The sequence below is a fragment of the Tyto alba genome, unplaced genomic scaffold (genome assembly GCF_018691265.1).
Source record: "Tyto alba isolate M040663 unplaced genomic scaffold, T.alba_DEE_v4.0 Super-Scaffold_12, whole genome shotgun sequence".
Lineage (NCBI taxonomy): Eukaryota > Metazoa > Chordata > Aves > Strigiformes > Tytonidae > Tyto > Tyto alba.
The window spans coordinates 6,256,032-6,279,369 of record NW_024881274.1 but is presented as its reverse complement, the minus strand read 5'-3'; the positions used below and the strand labels follow the sequence as shown (position 1 = coordinate 6,279,369).

The window sequence follows — 23,338 nt, the reverse complement described above, 5'->3', positions numbered from 1 at the left end:
AAACTGCTCCTCCCAACAACGGGCCTGTCGGTGCCCTCTGCACCAGGGAGCAACCGAGACCTCCGGAGAGGAGCAGAGAGAATCCAGGACTCCGATGCTCCGGCTGGAGAGGAGAGAGTCCGGTGCTTTTTGTTCCCTCTTCATTTGTTTCCACAACCTACAACCGACATTTGGAGGGCGAGGCTGAAGCACCATCCCTCTCTGTTCTCCCTCCACGAGCTGCGAGGGGGCCCCGGGCCGTGGCTGGGTGCTGGTTTGGGGTCCAGCTGACCCGCGGGGGATTGCCGGGGGCAGAGCACAGCCCCAGCCCTCGGCAGCTGGAGCATCAAAATCCTGAGGTGCTCCAAGCAGGGTTACCTTGCCCTGCACCGGCTGACAGCCATCCTCGGCTGAGGGGCTCCCTGCCTCCAGCCCACCCGGGCCAGCGTGCCTTGGAGGCAGCCGGGTCTCCCCCCAGCTCCGCGCTGCTCCGGGTCCTGTCCCGGCGGCTGGGTCTTCCCTCTTGCACCACACCTGGCCTGAGCGGGGCTGCACCCCGCGCACGGCGGGGCGGTGAGCGAAGCTCAGCCCAGGTGGGAGGGACCGGGCTCCCGTTAAATCCAAGGCTCCCAGAGGACTGAGTCCTTGCACAGACTCACCCTTGTGCTGATTTTAGGAGCTCAAGGTGCTGCCGGAGGCGTTGCAGCAAGAGCGGCGCGCAGGAGCGGCGACAAGCAGCCGCAGTCAGGTACCTGCTGAGGGCTGATTTCAAGGGCCATCTGCCTGCTCCGGATCTCTTTCAAGTCCTTTTTTCCCTTCAATCCTCCGCGCTGATGTTATTGGCAGTTTGTGTCAGTTCCTCTCTTCCATCACTTCTCTGTCTTCTGCTGCTGCTGCTTTGCATTTAGCTGGTGATTATTCTTGTGCCTTGGGAGAAAACTGCCGCAGAGATCTGAAATAAGCCAAGACATGGTTGTTCCTGCCTGAACAATGCTGCTGGCTGGCGGAGACACCAAGTGGTGTTTATCCTGGGTGGGGAAGGCTGCTGGATGTTCTGTGAGAAATGGCATGGGATTATGTTTATTGCTCAGGCTGAGGTTTTGGACTTTTCTCAGTAGTCTACGGGGTTTATTTTATTAGCAATTACCTTTCTCGTTCACCCAGAGTTTGAAGCCTTTTTCCAGTGATGTTTGTTGACTGTGCATCTGCACAAGTGGTGTGAGATGCTTCATTCACTTGGCCCAAAGTGAGTTCAGCCGGTAGAAATGAGGCGGTGACCGTGCGGCTGTGGGTGCGCGCCCTGCGTTTCAGTGGGAGGCTCACTGTGGTGAAGTGTTGAGAGTTCAAGGCTATAAAAATGCCATGTGGTAGCAAGAAGTGTGACTAGCTGGAGGCAGTGGTTTGTGTAGGGCTCAGGAGGAAAATCAGCCAGCTGTGCATTAGTCAAGGTTATTTGGTACCACTGTACCTTCTTAAGCCACTGACAGTCAGCAAGGTCGAAGCATCGTGACTCGGGACAGTCTCAAGAGATGCTGTGAAACCAAAACAAGGTCCTGAGGGTCTGTCCATGTGTAAGAGGAGAGCAGAGGATCAGGACGACTGCGTGGAGGCTCCAGAGAGGAGCACTGCAGACACGCTGCCTGTGTGGGCAGATGTATTGGCAGGAAGGTGGAGGTCTGAGGAGGGGAGGAAGAGTATCCAGTCCCACTTTGTGCTGTTTGTCCCCTGGACCCAAGAGGGAGAGCGTGGTGCACGGTCTGCTGCTTCACAAGGCTTCAACCCTGGGATGCAGTGCTGTACGCTCGCTCAAGGGAACAGGCAGGAGGGAGTGCAGGCATACAGTGTCCTTCTGAAACGCCCGAAGGTCTGCAGAGCAGCTCCCACCCTCACCCTTCCCCTGGCCCCTCTGAAACGCAGGGAAACAGCCTCCCTCACGCTGCAGCTTCCATCCTAATAACACCACCTAGTGCAGTCCCACAAGGACATGGGGGTCGGATGTGCCCATGGTCTCAGAAAAAATTGAGGCTGGTGCTCTGAGGACCTTGTTAGTGTGTCTAGAAAGTCTCACGTGCCTGTAACTCATCGCAAACATTCCCAGGATTAGCTAATTTGGTCTGGTTTTGGACAGATACCCTCTTCTAAAGATGCTCTCCTTGCTGCCCCCTCCCCGAGCTTCACATGTCCACTGCTCACCCTGCAAAGTGCTGGAGGGAAAACCCTCCAAGCTGCACTGGGACCTCTCCTGGAATGGGGACCAGGCTCTGCTGCTTGGCTTGTACCCAGAGAAGCTCTTGCCAAAGGGGAAAGAGCCGTCCTGGGAGAGGAAGAGGGAGTGTGGCAGTGGGAGGGGGAGCTGTTTGAGTAGCAATTTCAACATCACTAACAACCCTCCTCATCCAAAACCCTGGAGACCCTTTCAGAAGTCTGAAATGTTGCTAAAAAAGCAAAGCGCTGGGGCTGTTCACAGGGGGATCACTGAGGGAGGACAGCTTCTGCTGCCAGGTTGCACTGGGCTGCTTCTTGCTGCCCCAGCAAAAGTCCCCCTTCGGCAGTGGTGACACAGGTGCTGCCCCATCACAGGGCTCCTGGGGCTGCTCAGATAGTGAGAGTTAGCGATGCTGCCTGGGATTTCATAAAGGCTCCTTTTTTTTTTTTTTTTTTTTTTTCTGAATTATTCTTATTTGAGCAAGGAGGGAGGCAGCTTTGTCAGACAGTCACCCCTCTCTCCCCGGGCACTGGGGGGGGGCTGCTCCCTCCTCAGGCACCAGCAGCCTCGTGCTCCAGCTGCTGGACCCCCCCAAACCGGAGCTGTATTGCTCTCATCCATGCGACACCGCTGCGCTCGCTGCTCTGCAGGCACAACACAGCAGAACCACGGGAACTTTCCTCCTCAGCCTCATCAGCACGTCCTGCTAATCTAGCCAAGTCACCCCGCAGCCCTCGCAGTGATTAAGCTGGGTGTAATGAGCTCCGTAAAGCCAGGATGTCCCAGCAGTTCCTTTCTGCTCTTCCTGGTGAGGGGGGGATGTGTAGCAGGCTCGTCATGGGGAGGCTCCCAGGGCTCACGTTGCAAGGAAAAACAGCTCAGAGTTGGCAGCCGGCTTTGCTGCGCTGGGGTCTGGGCACGGACAGAGAACAAGCCCTCGGCTCACGTGTCTGGGCTCCCAGTAACCGCACTGGGCCGCCCAGGGCTCCGCGTGTGCAGCCGCCCGGCGAAGGCCGGAGGCGGCTTTGGACACTGCCGCTGCGGGATCCGCTGCAGCCCCGGGGGGACACCCAGCGCGGTGGGCAGCGCTGGAGCCGGGGGGGGGTCTGCCCCGAGCTCGCCGGGCTCCCGCAGACGAAGCCGGGACAGGGCCCTGCCCGGAGGGACTTTGCTCCGAGCGGGATCTTTGGGGCTGTTCCAGCCTGGCTGGGCTGGGCTGGGCTGTGCCTGGCGGCTTTGGGAAGGGTGTGCAGGCAGTTATCGAACAGCCGGGGTGTGTCCGGTGCAGCCCTGGCCCGAGGGCACCCCGCTTCTCCTGCTGCCGCCCAGGAGGCACCCTGCAGCCTCCAAAGCCAGCACCCTACCTCCTGCCTCAGCGCTCCAGCTCCGGTCCCAGTCCTGACACCCCGAGCCCAGCTCCTTTTCATATCAGGGGGCTGCCTGCCCAGCGGGGCTGGAGGTGGAAGGGGGGGACTAGGGACCTTTATTTTAGGGGGAATTCTGTTCCACAGTCCATTTCCAGAATCAGAAACTCGGTAATTTCCAGTTTAGTTGTGTCTGTGGCCAGCTTATTTCCATTTCTTCTTGTGCTAGGCTTGTCTTAGCTTAAGCAACAGTGCTCCTTCCCCCAGTGTTTCTGTACAGCCAGTAAATCCTCCCGGCCTCGGTGAAGCTAGCGAGCCAGGCCCCGTAAGGGATGGCTGCAGCGCCCGTGTTGCCTCTGCCAGGGCTGCGATGCTGCTGCTGCCGGAGCGAAGGGCATCGCGCCCCGTGGCACGACACGGACGTGCCGGCAGCTTCGCCGTGCGATGCGGGCGCCCTGCCCGCACCCACGGTCCTTGCACGCCAGCCCGGCCCCTCTTCCCTGCCCGGGGGGCACAGCCGGACGCTGCCCAGCCTTCGCCGGGGCTGTGCTGGAGAGCGCTGCTTTTTCTGGTTGCTCTTGCAAAGTCCTGATGTCTGTGGGCAGCATTTGTCTTTCTCGTGGCTGCACCGTGCTGGTGGCTAACAGCCACCTTGCGATTAACGTCCATTGCCCAAGCCCTTCTCCTCCTTTGCCTCTCTGAGCAGAAGAGCCTGCAGCTGAGGCTCAAAATTCTTGTGAGGAGCCCGAGAGACCTATCACTTTAACCCAGAGAAGGGAAGGGAGGAGAAATGAGGTTTGGAGGCTAATTCTGGCAGCATCAGGCATGAGAAAGATCAAAAACTCAGGGCAGGAGTACAAGAGAGGAGGGAAGCTGTTGCGTGCATGCTCCTGGAACCCCCTGACAGTCCTGGTTCATGCATACTGCACGTTATTTCTGTACCTACTTAAATTAAAACCAGCCTTGTCTTGCGGACGCTGACTGGAGCCAGGCAGTTCTTCTCCCCAGGGGAGAATCCAATTTTCACTCCATCTAGCTTGTGTCTTTGACCTGGAATGACTCTTCTTTTTATATTTAACCAACGCTCCCTCCAAGCCTCGCACCGTGCTGCGCTTCTCGCGGTGGTGCCTGCGGCATCATGGCACATACGTGCTCCAAGGCAGGGAAGCAGAGGTGGGCAGAGCGCTTACCTGCGACCCGGCCGGCAGCACGGCAGAGCCCGGGCACTGCCAGCACGGCTGGCTGGGGGGGGGGAAAGGGGAACTCGGGTCCTGGCCCGCTCCTGCACCCTCTGTGCCTTGGGGTTTGGCTCCAGAAACACCGAGGGAGAACAACGTGCCGGCCCTGGCACGGCCGGCTGGGAAGGCACCGCGGGCTGTGGAGCTGCTGGGCGGTCACTGCCAGGGTCACGGGGGGGGACCCCACCGTGGGCAGCCTGTGCATCTCACTCGCCAGCCCCCCCGAGCCTGGGGAGCAGCTACCCCAAGGTCCAGCTCTTCCCCCCCCATTTTCTGATAGATCCCTTCCTTGTGCCCGTCTAATTTGTGACCAAAGGCCCAGCAGCTGCCTCCAGAGGCGCTTTCCCTTCTGCAGTCAGGTCTTGGTGCAGGACATGTCCTTGCTCCTGAGCCTTTCTTACAGACCAGCCTGCCAGTTTTGTAAATAAAATCTATCAGAGGCTCAGGAGACATAGTGGGGTCTGGGCTGGGAGGAAGCTAAATGGATTTGAAGTATTTATTCACTTCTGCAGTCCTTAAAAACCTCTCCTAGCTCTTTGGAGAGAATTAGCTGGTGTGACTCATGGCCCATAGCCACACCGAGTGCCCTACGCTGTGAGCAGCAGCTGACAGCAGCAATGTTTTGCGTCTAATTCACTAATCTTCATGAGTCTGGGCTATTCCGGTTGTCTCTCCTGCAAGAGGAGAGGTTTCTTTAGGGTTATATAATGCATCGAGGGCAAAGCTGGCCTGTTTTGAGCCACCTCTGGCTCTCAACACCCAGCACAGCAATTAGTCACCACTTACCAGACATGACGTACTGTGCCAGCCCAGCACTCCTGCCCTCGCCCACGGGGGTTGTGGACTGGCTGCCCTGGAGCAACGTGTCTCTGTCTTAATCCTGTGACTCCACAGTTAATCAATCCGAGATAGGCGAGTAAATAAGTCAGTCTTTCAAGACTGATGCAGGAAAGGACAAATATTTTCCTAAGTGTAGCCCACTGTTTGTATGTTACACACCAGATCCGCACAGGGGAGGGAGCAGGGAGCTGTAGGGCTGACTCCTGCCAGCCAGCCCTCGGCTCTGGCTCTCTGGACACCCCACGGGTGCTGCCCTCCCCCAGGACTGGAGAGGACGGGCACGCTCCCACGCAGCCGGCGCAGCACGGGCACGGGGAATGTGCTTGGCTCTCACGTCCCCAAGCACCGAGACGCTGGGGTTTGGCTGCCACGGTGGGTACGGAGGGGGACAGGCTTTTTTCCCCCGTCCTGAGACAAAAGAGCGAGGTTCCCCCAGCGCGCCGGGTGGCAGCGAGCTTTGCTGAGCCGCAGCTCCGCGCAGGCGACACGAGGGAGAGCGGCAGCCCCCGGGGACCCCCCTTGTTTGCTGATGCAGTTGGACAACTTCCCCACCTCCAAACAGTGTCCCGAGACCTTGTGTCCAGAAACCCCCAAGGGAAGACAACCTTCTGCTGCGGGTTTTTTTTTTAATGTTGAATTAAAAAATACTTTCTATCTAAAGTGAAGCCAGAGAGTATTCAAAATTTAATAGCGCTCAGATTCCTAGAGCTGCGCCTTGACTGAGAAAGCAGCCACATGCACAGGCTCCCAGGGCTCAGCTCACACTGTACCAGCAAAATAAAGCCTCGGATTAAATGTACACCCTCTCGCAGAACATTGCTCTGGCAGGCAGCTCCATCTCTCTGGCCCACTGCAGGTCACCCCTTCGTGGCTCCGGGCTCACTGTCTACCACCACGGCCTCTCCGGGTCCCGTGCAGAAGTTGTTAGAGTGACGCTTCATTTTGTTCATAACCAAGAAAATAAGCGCTCCGTAAATAAAGCAAAATGTAGGTTTTAGGCCTTTGAATCCTGAAAAGCTGTTGCAAACTAATCCTCCCCGCACTTGCCCAGATGCACTGTGGCACCGGGAGCGGAGGCTGGAGGGGGGTGGAAAAGCAATACCGGATGACTTGTTTTCTTATGAGCCGAATTCCAGCTTTGCACTCCAAATCCCCGTTTTTATAGACTTTTCCGCTGAAGTCTGCTCCTGCCCAGGGCATGCCTGTGTAACCGCTCCTCTCTCTGCATTCTTTAGATTCTTCTTCCGCTGGAGACTCTGGATTGAAGAAGGGGTCTGAGGTCCCTGGTGGAGAAAGGGAGGCGAGGAGGAGGTTTCCCTTGGACTCTAGGCCATCAAACCAGAAAACCAAACCATGTCACAGGTCATACAGAACCACGTGTTGCGTGTTGGACAGACGGTGTGTGTTTCCTCGCAGGAGGGAAGCAAGAGCTTGCACCCAGCGGGGTACCCGGGCTGCTCCGGGTGCTACTACTCAACGGAGGGCTGGGCCGACCCGTCCGCGGTGGTGCACACCAACGCACGCCTGCTTCCCGTGCTCGAGCATGTGGCGGCTCACGCGCAGGGGAAGGGGCAGCAGGAGACCTCTTTGGAGAGACCCACTGCCCCGCATCAGCTCAAGGAGGAGGAGGACACCAGCACGGACCCCGAGGTTCACCTGATGTCTCCTACCTTGGACATATCAATAGAGAGTCTCAACCGGCTGATCCTGGAAATCGATCCGACCTTCCAGCCGCTCGCGTGCAAGCCGGCGAAGGGTGCACTCCAGCCTGCTTCCCGGGGTGACGCTGCTGCCACCGGGAAGCAAGGTCCAGAGGCAATAGGTGAGGCAAGAGTCACTGGTGGTGCGGTGGAGCCAGCGCAGCTCAGACCCAGTGAAAACCATTTGCAAGAGGCAGAGTGAAAGTCCGGAGTGGAGGGGCTGGCCACACTCCAGCCCCAGAGGGCAGGATAAGGTCCTGTGCTGCTGGGGGGGGGGGCTGGAAGGGGGCACCGGTGACATCTCCCACCGTCACCGGGGGGGGGGTCAGAGTGGGATGTGCCTGCTGACACCAGGGCTTCACGTAAAGGAGCAGAATGGACTGTGCATCCAGGCTCTCTGCCTGACTCGGGTGCTGAGGTCCCAGTCTGACCACTTTCGAAACGGCTTGTGTCCAGCTAGCTCAGCAGGACCCAGACGGAAGTAGGGAGAACAGCCTTAATTCAACCTGATGTTTGTTTCCCTGTGTCTGGAGAAAACATTTCTCATTAGCAGTGGGGCTCGTAGCTCTCAGAAAATGCCTGATCCACGTTATTCCCGTCAAGGACTAGGGACAAGCACTGACCTCTGGGTGCGGGGCCTGGAGCGTGCTTACCCTCGCAGCGCAGCCCCAGTTCCTCCCAAGGGCAGTGGAGCCTTTCCCAGGGTCATACTTGACCTGTGGAAGCACAAGGATTTGAAGCCAGCTTTCCGAAGCCCTGGGCTAAGGTACGGATCGTTACACAACCACCCCATCGAAATGTTCCCAATCATTTTGCCAGGGAAATTCTTTTTCCAGGGCTTGCGCGCTCCTCCGGCAGCATACCTCGCATACACAAGGCAGAACATCAGCAGCACATACCAACCCCCCTCTCCCTGCCCTCGTGCCCGGGTGCCTTACGTGAACCCTTTGGCAACACTCCGCTGCCATCCCTGCGATCCGGGCTCTGCCGCGTGTGCTGCTCCTGAGCCGAGCGCTCCTGCCCGTGGCCCTTCCGCGGTGTGCCAGCAGCCCAACACGCCGTGCGCAGGGTGACACAAGCAGAGAGCGTGTGACACGCGGCCGCAAGCGTTCTGGTGCACTGGAGGACAGATCTGTGATGTGTTTAGGTGCCTGAAGACACAGTCTCACTGCTTCTGAAAAGCCTCATTGCCCTTCTGTGTCTTTAGACACGGACATACCTTGAAAATCTGTCCCTAGGCCTCTTTCCAGAGGAAGGTCAAATGGAAGGATGTTAAAGGCATGAAAAAAATTCTGTTCTCCCTGAGTCTTCGTGCAAACGTCCTCCTGAGGAACGCGGGGTTGGAGGAGGACGAGGTGCGTGTCTGCGAGTGCACAGAACTGCAGCCTGGCAGGGGCGAGGGTCCCGGCAAGCGGCTGAGCCGCAGGCGGGGAGCGGGGCGAGCAGCCGCGGGGCCTGGGCGGTTCTGGGGCCGCCGGCAGCCCCGCTTCCCCCTGGGCTGGAACGGGGGGGCCTTGCGGATGAAGTACGGGGACACAGTGCAGGCTCAGCTCTTGGCTCCTCAGACTAGTGTTCGGAGGCACTGAGGTGCCTCTCCTTCAGGCACCGCTCGAGGGCTGGAGTCCCGAGCAGCTCAGCAGGTAGCGTGCTAGTGGTTTTGAAAATCTGGCTCCGAGTGTGGAACTGAACATCTGGAAATCTGGCCGTGAATGCAGTGGGAAAAGCCTCGCTTCAGCTTTCATTTTATTTTAGCAGCTCTTCTTTTTTTACACAGACTTCCCGCTGCTGCACAGCATCCCTGCTCACCCACCTCCTCCGGCTCCAGCTGGGCTCCCGGTTGGCCCCGTGTCACTGCTCCCGTGGGCTCCTGCCTCCCTTCCCTCCCCCGGCCGCGCCGGGCAGGGCTGTGCAGGGCTCTGCATTTTCCATGCCTCTCCTTTTTGCCTAAAGCGTAAGTTCCCTGCGAGCACAGTCACTCGAGGTGAGGGCAGGCAGGAGACTGATGTGCCCAGAGCCCACGACAGGGGCTTGTTCTTGTCTCGTGGGAACTACAGGGAGGGCTTTTCACATAACGGACGCTGCAGCAGCAGGAGATGCACTGATGAGAGTCACTGACTCCCTCTGCTTGTTCCTGGGGAAGAGGAGAGCATCTCAGCTTGCGTGACGGCTGGGCTGCCTGTTTGCGGCACTTTTGACACTCCTTGATGCTGAAAAACTTGCCAAGGTCTTGAGCAAATATTTGAGGTTTAACCGGCCTTGATAAGCAAGAGCAGATGCAGAAAAGTAGGAGGCAAAAGGCCTCGTTAGCCCATTGCGCAGATGCTTTTCAGTTATTTTTTTCTTCAAAGGACAGTTAAAATCCCCATTTCTTCTCCCCTTTCGAGGGAGACACTGACAAAAAGCATCCGGCCCAGAGCTTGCTGTAAGCGTTTGCGCGCTGATACCGGGACCACGTGGCCCCGGAGCCTTTCCGAGGGCTTTGGCGGGGCTGTGCTGGCTGCCCGCGGCGCTCAGGGTGTGGAGGCTGCGGTTCTGGCTCCTTCCCGCGCGTGGTCCAGCTGCGTCCCCGCTGGGGACCAGCCCTGCTGCCTTCCCCGGCGCCTCCTCGGCGGCTCTCCGCTGGCCGTGCCGATCCAGTCCCGCGCTGGGATCGGCACAGAGAAGGGGCTCGGAGAGTAACTTTTGTACAGACTTGCGTTTTTCCTGCTCATCAAGCTTTATGCCCCAGAGGTCTGGTTGTTCCTTGCAGTAAACAGGGTCTGCAGAGCCTGACAGCCTGGAGCTGCCCTGCCCCGGCCCGCGACCCTCCCCTGCAGCAACCAGGGCAGGACCAAGGCTCTTAACATCAACTGCCAGCGAGCTCAGGACTGTTAAGAGCAGTTTTTCATTGCTGCAGCAAAAAGGCTTTTCTCTCTTCACGAAGCACCTTGAAGAAGGGGAACTTTCCTGAACTCCATGGCAGGGCAAGAACCAGGAGCTGAAAACAAACCTGGGCACGTCCAGACTAGAAAGGAGGCGCATGCTTCTAGCAGCGGAGGTGATTAACCAGGGGAACAGTTTCCCTGGGGAAGTGATGAATTTGCCATTGCTGCAAACCCTTAAATCAAGCCTGAGTGCCTCTTGCTAAAAGGCACCTTCTAGCTCAGCCAGAAATTATGGCCTTGTTCAAGGAACTGGCAAGGAACAGCAACGATGCTGACGTGCGTCGGGCACCTGGGGAGCCAGGCACCCCCTTGCCCTTGACCCCTGAAGGTCTTGGAGCGAGTGATGCTCTGGCAGACGTGTTGCATCACAGAAACAACGGCAAGCACAGGGGTTGGGAGATGCCTCACCTGCCCCAAGCGCGAAAGGAAGAGCAGGAAGAAACCCCCCAGCAGGGCACGGGCACGGAAACTGCCTTGGGAATTATTTCTCTAAAGAGACTTGTGCTGGATGGGAGGAGGGAAGGGAGAGCTTGCTGCTGGCACGGCCGGGCCCATCACTGACCCTTGGAGCCTCGCAACTGCCCTTGTCCTGCGTGGCTTCCCTCTGCAGCCGCGGGGGTGCAGGGCTGCGGGGTGTGGGGGTGTGGGGGTGCGGGTGTCCGGCCGTCCCTGGGGACCAGGTGACATCCCCCGTGCCCAGGCAGCTCCAAGGGTGCGCAGGGCCGCGCGCCCGTGGCTGTGGGCACCCTCCGAGCCCGATGTCATCCGGGGTGGGGGCGTGGGGGGGGGAGCAGCCAGATGTTTTTCTCTTGAGTCAGGTACAAACAGAGCGGCTGCTGCAGGAAACACCCGCCTGGCGCTGCAGGTCTCGGCAAGCACCAGCTCTGCAATGTGCCGGCGTGGGGAGGGGGGGGGGTCCATGCAGGCAGACATGACCGCGTGTAACCCCTCCTCCCTGCGAGCCCGCCAGCGCTGGGCTGGGTCACTGTGGCTTGACGGCTGGGAATAAACCAGCCCCCACAGAGGTGATGAAGGCCAGCGTTGGGCCGTGGGGGGGTCTCCCTGCGGAGCGGGGGGGGGGGGGTCCTCCCCTGGGCCCAGCAGCCCCCCAGGACGTGCAAACCGGAGCCAAAACTCATAGTGAGAACAGAGCCACGTGTTCCCACCCCCGAGCTTAGCTAAGGAACCCGACTCGAACACTGAATCGGTAACGACCTCCTCTTTCCTCCTGCAGACATCAAATACATAGAGATGCCAGGCAGAGCCACGTGTCCCGAGCTGCTGCCGCGCTCCCCCAGCCCTTCGGGCACGCCGTTCTCGAGGTCCCCCCAGAACAACGGCTTCCTGCCCCAAAAAGGGGTCCTCAGAGGCAACTACAGCACCAGTGGCAGCGTGGTTTTCTCGAGCCCCCCTGGACCCGCGAGCCCCTGCTTGGGCAGCCTGACCTGCGCGGCCTCCCCGACCCGCAGCAAAGCCTCCGAGGGCATCGCCGTCCCCCAGCCGCGCGCGGCTGGCCAGACAGACAGCATCTCCTACGGCCCCGGGGCGCTCGGCACCTCCCCAGGCTTCGACAATTTTCTGAAGCCGGTGCCCATGGTGAGGGCCCAGCAGAGGAGCAGCTGGGTGTCCCTGCTCTCCACGAGCCCCGGCTCTGACACCAGTTACATCCTTGGAAGGTAAATGCCGCCTTGTGTCCCAGCCTCGGGCTGATGATGGGGATGGAAGGGACACGGGGCCGTTTCCCCAAGTCCCACTGTCCCTGACCTTCCTCGGGCTGGGAGCTGATGCCCCGCAGGGCTGGCGGGGTCTCTGCGGGGGGGCTCTGCATCACCTCCCAGGTAAACACCCCCGCTGATCTCCCCCTGCTCTCTGTCTCCCTCTTGCAGCAGCACCCACTCGCTCCACAACGACGACTCGGATGCTCACCCCACTGCCTGCCGCGCCGCTGGCTGCCTGTCCCCTGCCAGCCCCCTGGGCAGCCCCTGCCCACCTTCCCCGAGCATCAGGTCTCACTCTGGAGAAGCTTTTGGCCTCAGTCCCCACCAGCCTGGGGCAGCCTGCTCCACCAAAGCCAACGCCTCCCCCTCCCAGAAGGGACAGGCCAGCAGCTGCCCCCCCTCCATCCTCAACTCCGCAGCCGACATCCCAGTGCTGCTGGTGAACGGGTGCCTGGAACAAGGAGACGTGTCTGCCAGGCTGGCCAAAGTGCCCCCCGCCTCCGCCAAGCAGCCCCCAGCTCCCAGCTGCAGCCCGGCCCCGAGGCTCGGTGGCCTCAACACCGCACTGTCGGCACCAGCGCTCTCCTGCGTCTCAGACAGTAAGTCACCTCCCTGCCGTCGGGCAGGTCTGGGGGGGGAAGGAGCTGTGGACCCCGACAGCTGCCGGGAAAGGGGGAGCAAACACCCTTTTCTACTCCGGTTGGTCTGTGGGTTATAGACGTGAGGGACGGGAGGTCCTTGCAGGAACTGCAGGTCCTCGCTGGGTCGGGGGCTCTGCGGTGGTCTCCAGCTCTGCCCGTGACCCCGCTTTGGCCAGGGCGTTTTGCCCACCGAGGTCCTGGGGCACGTGCTCAGCAGGCAGGAAGGCTCTGGTCGCCTCAGGGGGAGGCAGATGCATTTATTTATGGTACCTGCGAATGAGAACCATCCTTCTGTCACTTCATAATTGTTTGTGGGCCCAGGACGGGTGGGGAGGAGGGGTTAGGGTTCCACTTCGCTCTGGGGGACATCTAAAGATACCAGAGTTTATAAGGTCCCTCATTCAAGGGTAAACAATAGGGCTGTTGTTCTCTGGAGGAGATTAGCAGAGGCAGCTCTTGGGGCAGAGGGTTTTAATTGGGATTCTTATGGGAATAGCAGGAGGGCTTTGTGGGTCAGATCCTCAGCTGGTGTAAATCCCCACGGTCCGGTGGGCTTGTGCAGGGCTGGGCAGACTGGCACTGCTGGGGGATTCCATGTGCCGCCTCTGCACTCCACCGCAGCCTGCCAAGAGAGAGAATTACGTGGAGAATGAATTATTCTGAGAATTAGGGAGGAAGCTCTGTTCAAAAGGATTGAAAAAAAAAAAATTCAACCCTGGCCATGCCAGCCTGAAAGTGAAATATCTTTGTTAAGGACTCTGTCCTGCTCTGCTGTCTGCTGTGAAGGTGTTTTGGGTCCAGCGTTGGCTTTGATGCCATGATGTCTCTTGCAGGTCCCCTCAGGGCTGGACAGCCGACCATGAAGTTTGTGATGGACACCTCGAAATACTGGTTCAAGCCGAGCATAACCAGGGACCAAGGTAAGGCAGCAAGTGTCTCTGCTGGGTTAACCCCGCCTCAGACCTGCTCTGCTGCTCAGACTTGTTCCCCAGGCTGGAGTTTGCCCCCTGCAGCCCCTCAGTCCAGCTCTTGTCCATACTGAGCTCCTGTGGGGACTCGGTGACGGCAATTCGGGGTATCCTGGGGGCTGGCAGGCGTGGAGGGACCCACTCGCAGGGCTGCGGGGAAGGCTCAGAAACACGACGGCCCCTCTGTCCCCACCTCAAATCCAGCAAAGTTTCTCCTGCCTCGGACTGTGCTGCTGCTCAGCACGGCCCGGGCAGGGGCTGGCTCCGTCCTGGGGAGCGCGGGGACCCGCGGGCCCCTGGGTCTGCAGGGCCACCGCCGGCGGTGCCCGCACAAGGGACGTGCGCGTCCTCAGCAAACGCTCCCGAGCGTTTCTCGCTGCTGCCAAGGAACAACTCCCCGCGAGAGCATCGGCCGGACACGAAACACGATGTGGGGAGGTTCCACCTGTTTTGCTTGGCTGAGCCTCCGCCTGTGCTTTGACAGCGATCCAGCTGCTGAAGGACAAGGAGCCAGGCACGTTCGTTGTGCGGGACAGCACGTCGTACCGGGGGTCTTTTGGGCTGGCGATGAAGGTTTCCGTCTCTCCATCGGGCAGCCAGACAGGTACAGGGACTCGCTCGGAAAGGTGGGGTTTGCTTCAAGGGTTTGACTGAAATTAGTCAAACCAAAGCAAGCTGAGGTTCCACAGGACTCTGGTTGTGTGAGGGACGCTGGCAGCGGGGTCCCGCCCCGGCACGGGGGCTGGCGCTGCGCTTGCCACGCAGGGCAGAAGCTCCGGTGGGTGCGCTGGGGTGGGCAGGGGTGGGCGGAATGCCGGTGCTCCTGCCGGCGCTGACGCTGCCTTCGGGCCCGCTCGCAGGCGACGAGAGCAGTGACCTCGTCCGGCACTTCCTCATCGAGTCGTCTGCCAAAGGGGTGCACCTGAAAGGAGCCAGCGAGGAGCTGTATTTCGGTAAGGACGGTGCCATCGCCCGCAGCAGCCCTGGCAGCCCCAGGGCCCGTTCCCAGAAGCCCCTCAAAGCACTGGCCAGGACCGCGCTGCAAACCTGCTGGCATGGCCCCCCCCTGCCCCCCCCAGTCCTGCCAGGGAGGCTGTGCTGGCAGTCTCCAAAACAGGAACAGGGCGTAGGGGTTGGAAAACCCATGTTTGTCACTGTGAGGCCCCAAATAGTCCAGCTTACCCCCTCCCCTTCCCTCCTTCTGCACTCCCCGGGACACTGCTGTGAGGCCAGAGGGGGGGGGGGGGGGGGGAGGGGAGGTTTTAGGCACCAGCGCCCCCCCCGACTCACGGTTCTGCATTGCAGGGAGCCTCTCTGCCTTCGTGTATCAGCATGCCATCACCCCGCTGGCACTGCCCTGCAAGCTGAGCATCCCCACCCGGGGTAGGTGTCGGAGGCTGGAGGGATGCTCTGGATGGTCGCTCCTGCGGGTCTGGGGGCGGTGGGGGGGGATGGTCCTGCAGCAGGGAAGGGGCTGAGCCCCCCCGGGTGCTCCCCACAGCGGGGCCGGTCGCCCTGGCTGTCGGTGGGGCAGGGACGCTGCCTCGGGTGGGGGGACGGTGATGACTCGGTTCTGCTGGGGATGGAGGGGGGTCAGCAAAGCAGCGGGGAGCAGGGGATCACTGAGGGTGGGCAAGGAAAGGAGTGAGGAGGTCAGAGACGAGCAGAGCCAGGAGAGGGAGACGGAGGACAGTTAGACTAGTTCCTGCTCTAAAGCCCTGCCATTTGAGCAGTCCTGGGCCTTTGGGGCTCCTGGGAGCTGAGGAATCCCCCCCCCCCCGATGCCACGTGGTGACGCGGCGCAGCCTGACCTGGGGCGTCAGCGCTCCCGCTTGTCGTTTGTGCAGATCTTGCTGATGGAGAAGACGTCCCTGACTGCGCCCCAGAATCCGCACTGTCGCTGCTGAAGAGAACTGCTGGTGAGGACAGGAGCTGGCTGCTGTCCCCAGGAACGGGCTGCTGTCCCCAGGGGACAGGCGAGCTGACAACAGCTAGAACTCTGAGCGTGCACCCATGCTTTGGGCTTTACTCCTTACCTATCAAACACCAGGCTCTATATTTTTTATGTCATCCATTCTGACACCCTTGGCAGCAGGAGCTGAAACGCCAGCGCTGGCCCCGGAGCTGTGCAAAGCAGCAGGTCACCCCGGTGCATCGGTGGGTGCCGCTCCGATGTCCCCGCCCTGGCTTTGTCACCAGGCTGGAGATACCTGCGGGTTTTCATCACATCCTCAGGTCACGGGCCTGCAAGGCAACCTGATATTTTTAAAGAAAGGAGACTTTTGGTCCTCACAATGGTGAAGTAAAGCTTGAAAAGACAGTTCTTGAGGTCACAAGGCTGATAAAAGACCCACAGTTCCCACGCTTCTAAATAGCCCCTGAATTTTAAGCCTCTCTCCTGAGTGGCTTCAATCAGTATTGAACTGGTGGGCGTCGGACATCTGGAGTTTTTAGGAGAGGGATGGGGCAGCCAGGTTAAATTGGTCACATTCCTGTGGGACCTTATGGGAGATGCATAGGAATTGCACAGGAGGACGGGGAAGGGTCTTGGCCTCTCTTCTGCACCTGGGTGCCCCCGGCTTGGGCGATGGGGGGGGGGGGCTCCAGGTGAGAGCAGAGAGCGATGGGCAGGAGACCACACAGATGGGTCACGGCACAGTCAGGGGAGCCAGGAACCACTTTGTTTTGCTGGAAATTCTGAAAAATAAGTTGGCAAGCTGAAAAGTGTAGTTTGACCCAGAACAGCCCTTTAAACAGCTCAATCAGCCTGAAATGTCATGTTTTAGGTTGGCCTTCAGCTGTTAGCTGGCTTGGGGCATTTCTGCTTTTCATTAAAGGAAATATGGAATAAACAGAAAAAAAATTCCAAATGTGACATTTAGAAACCGGAAATGAAATCCTTTGACTTTTAAAACAATTAGTGCAAAGAATTAAAGTAAACCAAAATAAATTTGTGCAGCACTTCTGAGTCACCAAATCTTCAATTTTCATCAAAACAAATCTGCCCCGCGTGCACGTGCCTGGTCCTGCAGGACGGTGCGCGGGGCCCGGCCCCGCGGTGCTCGGCGCCGCAGGTGCTCAGGGCAGCCAGACGCCGGCGCGCTGCGGGAGGGCTGGGGCTGAGCCGGGCTCTGCGCTGTCCTTGCAGTGTGCAACGTCTTGTACCTCAACTCTGTGAACGTGGAGACGCTGACGGGAGCCCCCGCCATCCAGAAAGCCATCTCCTCCACCTTCGAGCTGGAGACGCTGCCCACTCCCACCCTCGTGCACTTCAGGGTGGCCGAGCAGGGGGTGACGCTGACGGACATCCAGAGGAAGTAAGAGCCGCCCGGGGAGGGTCGGGAGGGGGCTGCCGCCGCCGCCGAGGGCTCAGCGGAGGCCGGGGGCCGGGGAGAGAAACACAGCTCGCCCGTGGCCTCCCAGCTCTCCCCTCGCCTCCCAGCCCGCCGACACGCTGCTCTGCGGCGCGTCGAGAAAAACTGGCCTGCTGGCACAAATCCGTGTCGCGGCCCGGGGGGGTGGGCTCGACCCCTCCCGTTACAGCGCAGGGCATGCCGCCGCTTTGCGGGAAGTTAGCGGCAGCGGGAGCGGGAGGCGGCTGAACCCACGAGCTGCCGGCGCTTCGCCAGCCGCCAGCGTGGGGGCAGCCCCGGCCCCACCCCCCGGCCCCCCCCCCCCAGCCCCCCATTCGCAGCCGCCACAGCGGTTCGAGCAGGGATTGAATTTGCAAATGCCTGTTTGTGCCACCAGCCTTGCCCAGGCGCTTTCCTCCTCTAACACCACGCTCTCCTCCCCCCCCCTTGCCAGGGTGTTTTTCAGGCGACACTACCCCTTGGCTGCCATCAGGTTTTGCGGGATGGACCCCGAGAACAGAAAGTGAGTGATGGGCTGCTCGGGGGGAGCTGGGGTGTCTGTGCCGCTCGGAGCCGCTGCGCCGTGCTCGCTTCCCGCCGATCCCAGCGCGGCTCCGCTGCTCCCGACCCTCCACCACTCCAAACCCCAAATCCCACCCGCCGGCTCTGCAGCCTCTACCCCGGGCTTGATGCGCTGGGGTTTAGCTAAATATAAACCTTGACTTTGCAGCTGATGGAATGAGTTAAATATCAGTCCTTGAGCAAATCCAATTCTGTTCTCCCCTCAGGTGGCAGAAGTACTGCAAGTCTTCGAGGTAAGACCTGCACGGGGACGTCCCGCAGCCGAAGCGTGCCGGTGGAAACCTGGGGGGAGATGCTGCTTTTGCCCAGCCTCGCCTCTCCCGCGGGAGCATTGCAAAGCTTTGCCGAGCAGTGGAGAATCAAAGCTTAAAAACGAAGAGGGGATGCGATAAAAGTTAACGCGGTGGCAGTCTGAGATGTGGGACAGATGGGTGAAGCTTTGGGGGGGGGGTTGCTCTGTAGCTGGATGAGAGGCTGGGCTAAGCCCCATTCTCCACATCCCCTCAGGTAGGAAGCCCCCATCCGAATCCGTCAGCCTTGCCAGTGACTCGCTTGCTCTGGGCTCAGGAAGCGAGTTTCTATCTGGCTCTACCTTGCGTTCAAGAAACATTTCACAGCTGGGGAAGCCTTGCCAGAAACACTTCTCCCGGCTGTTTTACTTCCAAGTAAACGTGATTGGGGAGCGGGCCAAGGTGGAATTGCTGGAACTGGGGTTTTACTTTGTGGCTGGGGCTAGTTTAAGAGTATTCCTTTGGATTCCTGGATGCAAACTAAGTAAGTCTCTCTCCTTTTTCAAAGAATCTTTGGGTTCGTGGCCAAAAGCCAGACAGACTCGGAGAACCTCTGTCACCTGTTTGCAGAGTACGACACAGTGCAGCCAGCGTCGCTTGTCATCGATGTTCTCTGCAAGCTCCTGCCAGGCCCGTAGAGGACAGAAACCCCGGGACAGCTCAGAGCTGGCGGCTGCCCGCACGCTGCCGAGCTTTTCCTGCTCACCCTTTCCTGCTTCTGGGTTGCATTTTGGCAACAGCCCGTATTTATATTTTTTTTGTTACGTACCGTCACGTCAAGAGTCTCAGTTAAAGGTTCCGTGCTCTGGTGGGACGAGACGCTCTCCCGAGCCCCGTGGCGGGGCATCGCGTGGCAGCGGTGCCGGGGCTGCGGGACGGGAGCCGTGCTCCCCTCACCCGGCAGGCACCGGCCGCTTTGCTCTGCAGGACCGAAATCCTCTGGCTGGGATTTCTGCTGGCAACGGGGTGCCCAAGCGGAGGTGCGTTCGGTGGAGCTCAGCTCCTGCCTTCGGGGACTCAGCCCTAACCCCCCCCAACGCCGCAGGAGGGGGGGGTCTGATGCAGGCAGGGGGGGACTCACCTCCCTGATAACAGACCAGCATCAGCAGGCAGTTTTGCAATTCAAAGCGTATAAAATCACGGGGCCCTGCTGAAAAATTCTGCTTCCCTCCAAGAGCAAGATGCATCCAAAGGCAGAAATGTCAGACCAGCCTGTTTCTGCGTGACGCTGGTAAACTCTCCTGCCCTTTTTTGCAAAGCAGGGTTACAGGCTAGCTCAACCTCCAGGCATCGCGGCAAGCTGAGAAATAAATGTTGACATTTTCATGACAGTCAAATGTTGGGTTTTTGGAAATGGCTTACGAGAATTTGGGCCAGATCCTCAGATGACGTAAATTGGCGCAGCCCCGTGGAAGTCAGTGCGGCCGTGATTTACACCAGCTGAAGATTCAGCTCTTGCTGTAATGTCAGAGTGGAGTAGGGCAGCTCCGAGCCCACCACAGTCATCTCCCTTAGCACTCGCTTACCTCGTGCCTCTATGTTGTTTTAATTTTGGACCCCGTGCTAACAAACCCCGCTCGGGTGTATTTTCAATAAAGCAGAGGACCCTTGATCTCGCCGCAAGCACTGCAGAGATGTCAGCGGCTGAAACGCGTTGCTCTGCTCTCTCCAACTGCGTTGCACAGAAAAAAAAAAAGCCGCTCTGCTCCAGCCGGGCTGTGGACCGGCGGCCAGATGCAACAGCTCGCCAGCGACGCTAAAACCAGATATTTGAGTTACTGCGGGGGCCGGGGGGAGCACCCGGCTCCAGGAGGAGAAACGAAGGGCTTTGTGCCCCCCCCGGCTGTCTGCCCTAAGCTCTGCGCAGCCAAAACCCAGCACCCAGCCTGGCCGGGCTGGGGGAGCCCGTGACCCCCCCGGGGTCCCCAGCGCTGCAAAGGCCGGGGGGGATGCGGCGCCCCAAGGTCACGGGCAGCTCGGGGGGGGGGGGACGCAGCTCAGCCCCAGCCCCACAGGGACCCCGAGCCCCCCCCGTGGGAGAGCAGGATGCAACCCGCTGCAGTGCGGGATGCGGCTGGCGAGGGGGCTCAGCACCACACCGCCCTGCCACGCCCTGCCACACCCTGACCACACCCAGCCCATCTGCAGGGTGCATGCAGAGCTGTTTTAATTAACCAACCCTTCATTAGCGCTGTGCCGGTGGCAGGACCCCGGCCTGGGGACCCTGCGGGATGTGCAGCCCACGGCGCTGTTGAGACAGCAACAAAAGCACAAGGGGAATGTGAAAATTCAAAGGTTTGGGCTCCAAATGGTGCTTGGCGGGGGGGGGGGGGGAGATCACGCTGCTGCCCCCGAGCCCGGGCCCCCGCACGCTGCTCCCCTGCACCGTCAAACCCAGCTCCTTTTTGCAGATCTCCAGCCACAACCGGGAGGGTTCATCTTCTGGGCAACAGGGTGATGGCTGCTTCCCCCCGCTTTGGGACCATTCTGGGACAGGGAGCGGGCCCATCGCCAAGCGCCGTCTTCCGCACGTGGAATTTTTAGTTCATTGAAAACCTTTTTCCAGCGCAGCGTAACTGGAGCGCGGGCCCAGACACTGCAGGGACAGTTCAGCCAAAACCACCTGGATTCAGGAAAAAACAAACAATTCTCTGAGCTCCTCGTGGCTTCCAAAGTTTGTCCCAGGCTTCCTGGAAGCGCGGCTTTTGGTTTTGGTTCCTGGGTCCGGTTCCAGCCATTTTGTAATAAACCCGGCCCCTGTCCCGGCCGGGCTCGCGCGTTTGCTCCCAGCAGCTCCCACGGCCGGTGGGCGCAGCCCCGTGTCCTCAGGCACAGCAAGACCCTGAAAGCCACCGATGCTGCAGCGTGTGGCCGGGCTGTCCCTGGCGACGGGGACACGGATCCCACCGGCGCCCACCCAACCCCCTGCGTGGGTGCACAGACACGCGTGCACTTGCGTGGGCGACACACCGAGCCCCGTGGCAGCGGGGTGGGTGGCAGCGGGGCGGCCCCGGGGGGTTTCTGCCCAGAAACATCCTCGTCCTGCGCGGGGGACGGGGAGCTGCTGGCTGCTGCGGGTTCGGAGCGTGCGGAGCTTCGCCCCCCGAGGCAATGGGGACCGGTTCACCCCGCACCCAGAGCCACCCCCGGGCAGTGCTGGGGGGGCAGCAGCACCGCCTGCCTCCCCCAACCCGACACCGCAGGGTCCTGCGCATCCAGGCTGCCCGGCACAGCCCTGCCCGGGGGTCCCCGCTGGCAGCACCCCCAAACACACAGGGGGGGTGGGGGTGTTCGGTTTCCTCCTGTCACCAGCTTCCTGGTGACCTGCAGAAGAGGGAAAAGTCCCCAGCCCTCCCTTGGACAACAAGGAGGAGCAGCAGCACCTGGGGGAGCTGGGGAGGGAGGCGGGTGCCCCCCAGTTCACAAGCGTCACGGGCAAACAAACCACCCCCCCCAGGCCCCGCAGCACCAGCCCCCACATTCCCGGCAGCCCAGCAGCGGCTCTGCCAAAGGCACGCACACACACATTTCTCCAGCCAAACCAGTTCCCAAGCCCAGCCCGGTGCCCCCCGCAGCCGCCAAGGCTGGGAGCAGGCAGAGGGGGGGCCCCGAAGGGGAGCCCCGGGGAGCCCCAGCCCCAGGCAGCCGTCGGTGCGGGGCCGGGGCGCTGGGCCGGGCTCCAGGAGAGCTGGCGTCTGCCCTGGTCCGGCTGCCGATCTGCTGCGCCAGCAAATTACAGCGCTTGGCTACATTGGCTGCCGCCGGCCGCCTTCGGCCCAGCTCCTCGGCGTGTTTGCACAACCCCAGGCACCGCCGGCCGCGCAGCTCCGCTAACCGGAGCGTTAGGCTGGCGCCGGCCCCAAACAACACCCCCGGCCCCGGGGACCCAGCTGTCCTCTCGTGAGGCGACCGCAGGCAATGCCACCCCCCCTCCCAGCCACCCCGGCCAGCACGTCCGCCGCAAACACCGTGAGACAACCGAGCCGCGGCCGGGAGACCCCGGGCAGCCGGGAGGCACGTGGCCGCCGGCATTCCCACGCTTGGGCATCTCCCAGCTGCGTCCCCTGACACCCTTCCAAAACTCTGAGCGGAGCCGGTGGTGCTCGGTGCGTACCGGCACCTGCGCGCACGTCTGCATGTGCCACGGGCTGGCACGGTGGCACTGCCTGGCCACGAGCGCGTCACCCTGGTGCAAGCCGGTGCCTGTCCCTGCCCTCCCCTGAACTTTGAAGCCCGTCCAGTGTCTCATCCCAGCCCGGCACCGTCTCCTGTCCCCGCCGCTGCTCTGTGCCGCTGCGCGGGGCCGGCGGTGACGATCCTCGCTGCCCTCGCGGTGGGACCGACCAGAAGCTGAGCTGGGACTCACAAGGAGGCACGAAATCCTCCACTCCCCGCCCCATCCCTGCTCGGCGTAGCTCTTCCTGACGCTTTGTGGGTGCCTGGGTTTTGGGGGCTGCTGAACCCTGAACCCAGCGCGGTGTCCCCCAGCCTGGGGGGGGATGGCACGGCCGAGCCTGTCCCCACACCGGTGGGATTCCCAGCACCGGCCCCCAACCCTGTGGGCTGCAGATGCCGCTGAGCGCAGCCAGGCGCTGGCCCCGCTCCCGCAGCCCAGTCCCGGGATCTACAAACCAGACACTCTTCAGCTCCGGTATTTTTTCCGCTTCCAAGCTGCCCCGAATCCAGCCCCCCCACCCTCCCCAGCTCCCCCCCGCCCGGCCCCCCGTATCCTGCTCTGCGGCCCCTGGCAGAGCGCTGGCAGGTGCCTATGGAGGTGCCCAAAGGGGGCCCCTGCCCGGGGGGTGTGAGGAGCAGCCCAGGGCCCAGCCTGCGCCCACGGGAGCTCGGGGAGAGGAGCGGAGGGTCTCCTGGGGAGCAGGGACCCACCGGCGCTCCGGGGTGGTGTCCCTCACTGCTACCGAGACTCCCTCCTCGCTCACCCTGCCGGCAGCTGGTGCAGCCACGCTGCTCCCCAAGAAACCATCAAATATTTGGGGGGGGGGGGGGGGAGGGCTGGAGCCGGAGCCATCCACAGCCCCTGTAGCCATGGCAAAGAGGGGGCCAGGCTTTTGTGGGTGCACGCCTTGTACCCCTCGTCCTGGAGCACTGGGCGGTTCCGGGGTGCTCTGCTCCCACCACCAGCACCGGCACTTCCCAGGGCCGAGGAGCCGGCGCTGGTCCCACTGGTGGTCCCCGGGGACGGGGGCTCGGGAGCCGGGGTGCGCTGGCAGCGCGGCCCAGCAGCTAAACCTCCCCCGGGTCGGGGCTGCGAGCGCCGCTCCTGCACCCTCTGCCGGGGCTCGAGATGGCGGCAGGAGGGTGCTGAGGTCACGGGTGCTTTCTGGTTTAATTCGGCTTGCTTGGATGGGGAGTGTTTCCATACAGCTCACCCTGGCACTACAGGAACAAAGCGCCCAACTGGGTGGGATGTCCAGGGACCCCTCGCTCCTCCTCTGCTTTGCTCCCCCCACTCTTCTTTAAAGCAATGCAAAGATAAAATGCACTTGATAGAAACACATTAAATAACAGGGAAAA

The 23,338-nt window shown here is 60.9% G+C and overlaps 1 protein-coding gene across 1 annotated transcript; it reads left to right on the top strand.

The window, feature by feature from the left end:
* The first annotated feature begins 633 nt into the window (after positions 1–633).
* Positions 634–19,453, top strand: TNS4 (tensin 4). The gene is made up of 13 exons (XM_042787234.1): positions 634–727; positions 6,863–7,449; positions 11,486–11,927; positions 12,138–12,568; positions 13,444–13,530; positions 14,063–14,182; positions 14,439–14,531; positions 14,884–14,961; positions 15,426–15,497; positions 16,727–16,895; positions 17,386–17,454; positions 17,720–17,746; positions 18,312–19,453. The coding sequence occupies exons 2-13, from the start codon at positions 6,981–6,983 to the stop codon at positions 18,439–18,441; spliced, it is 2,187 nt and encodes a 728-aa protein (XP_042643168.1). The 5' UTR covers positions 634–727; positions 6,863–6,980; the 3' UTR covers positions 18,442–19,453.
* Positions 19,454–23,338: the final 3,885 nt, after the last annotated feature.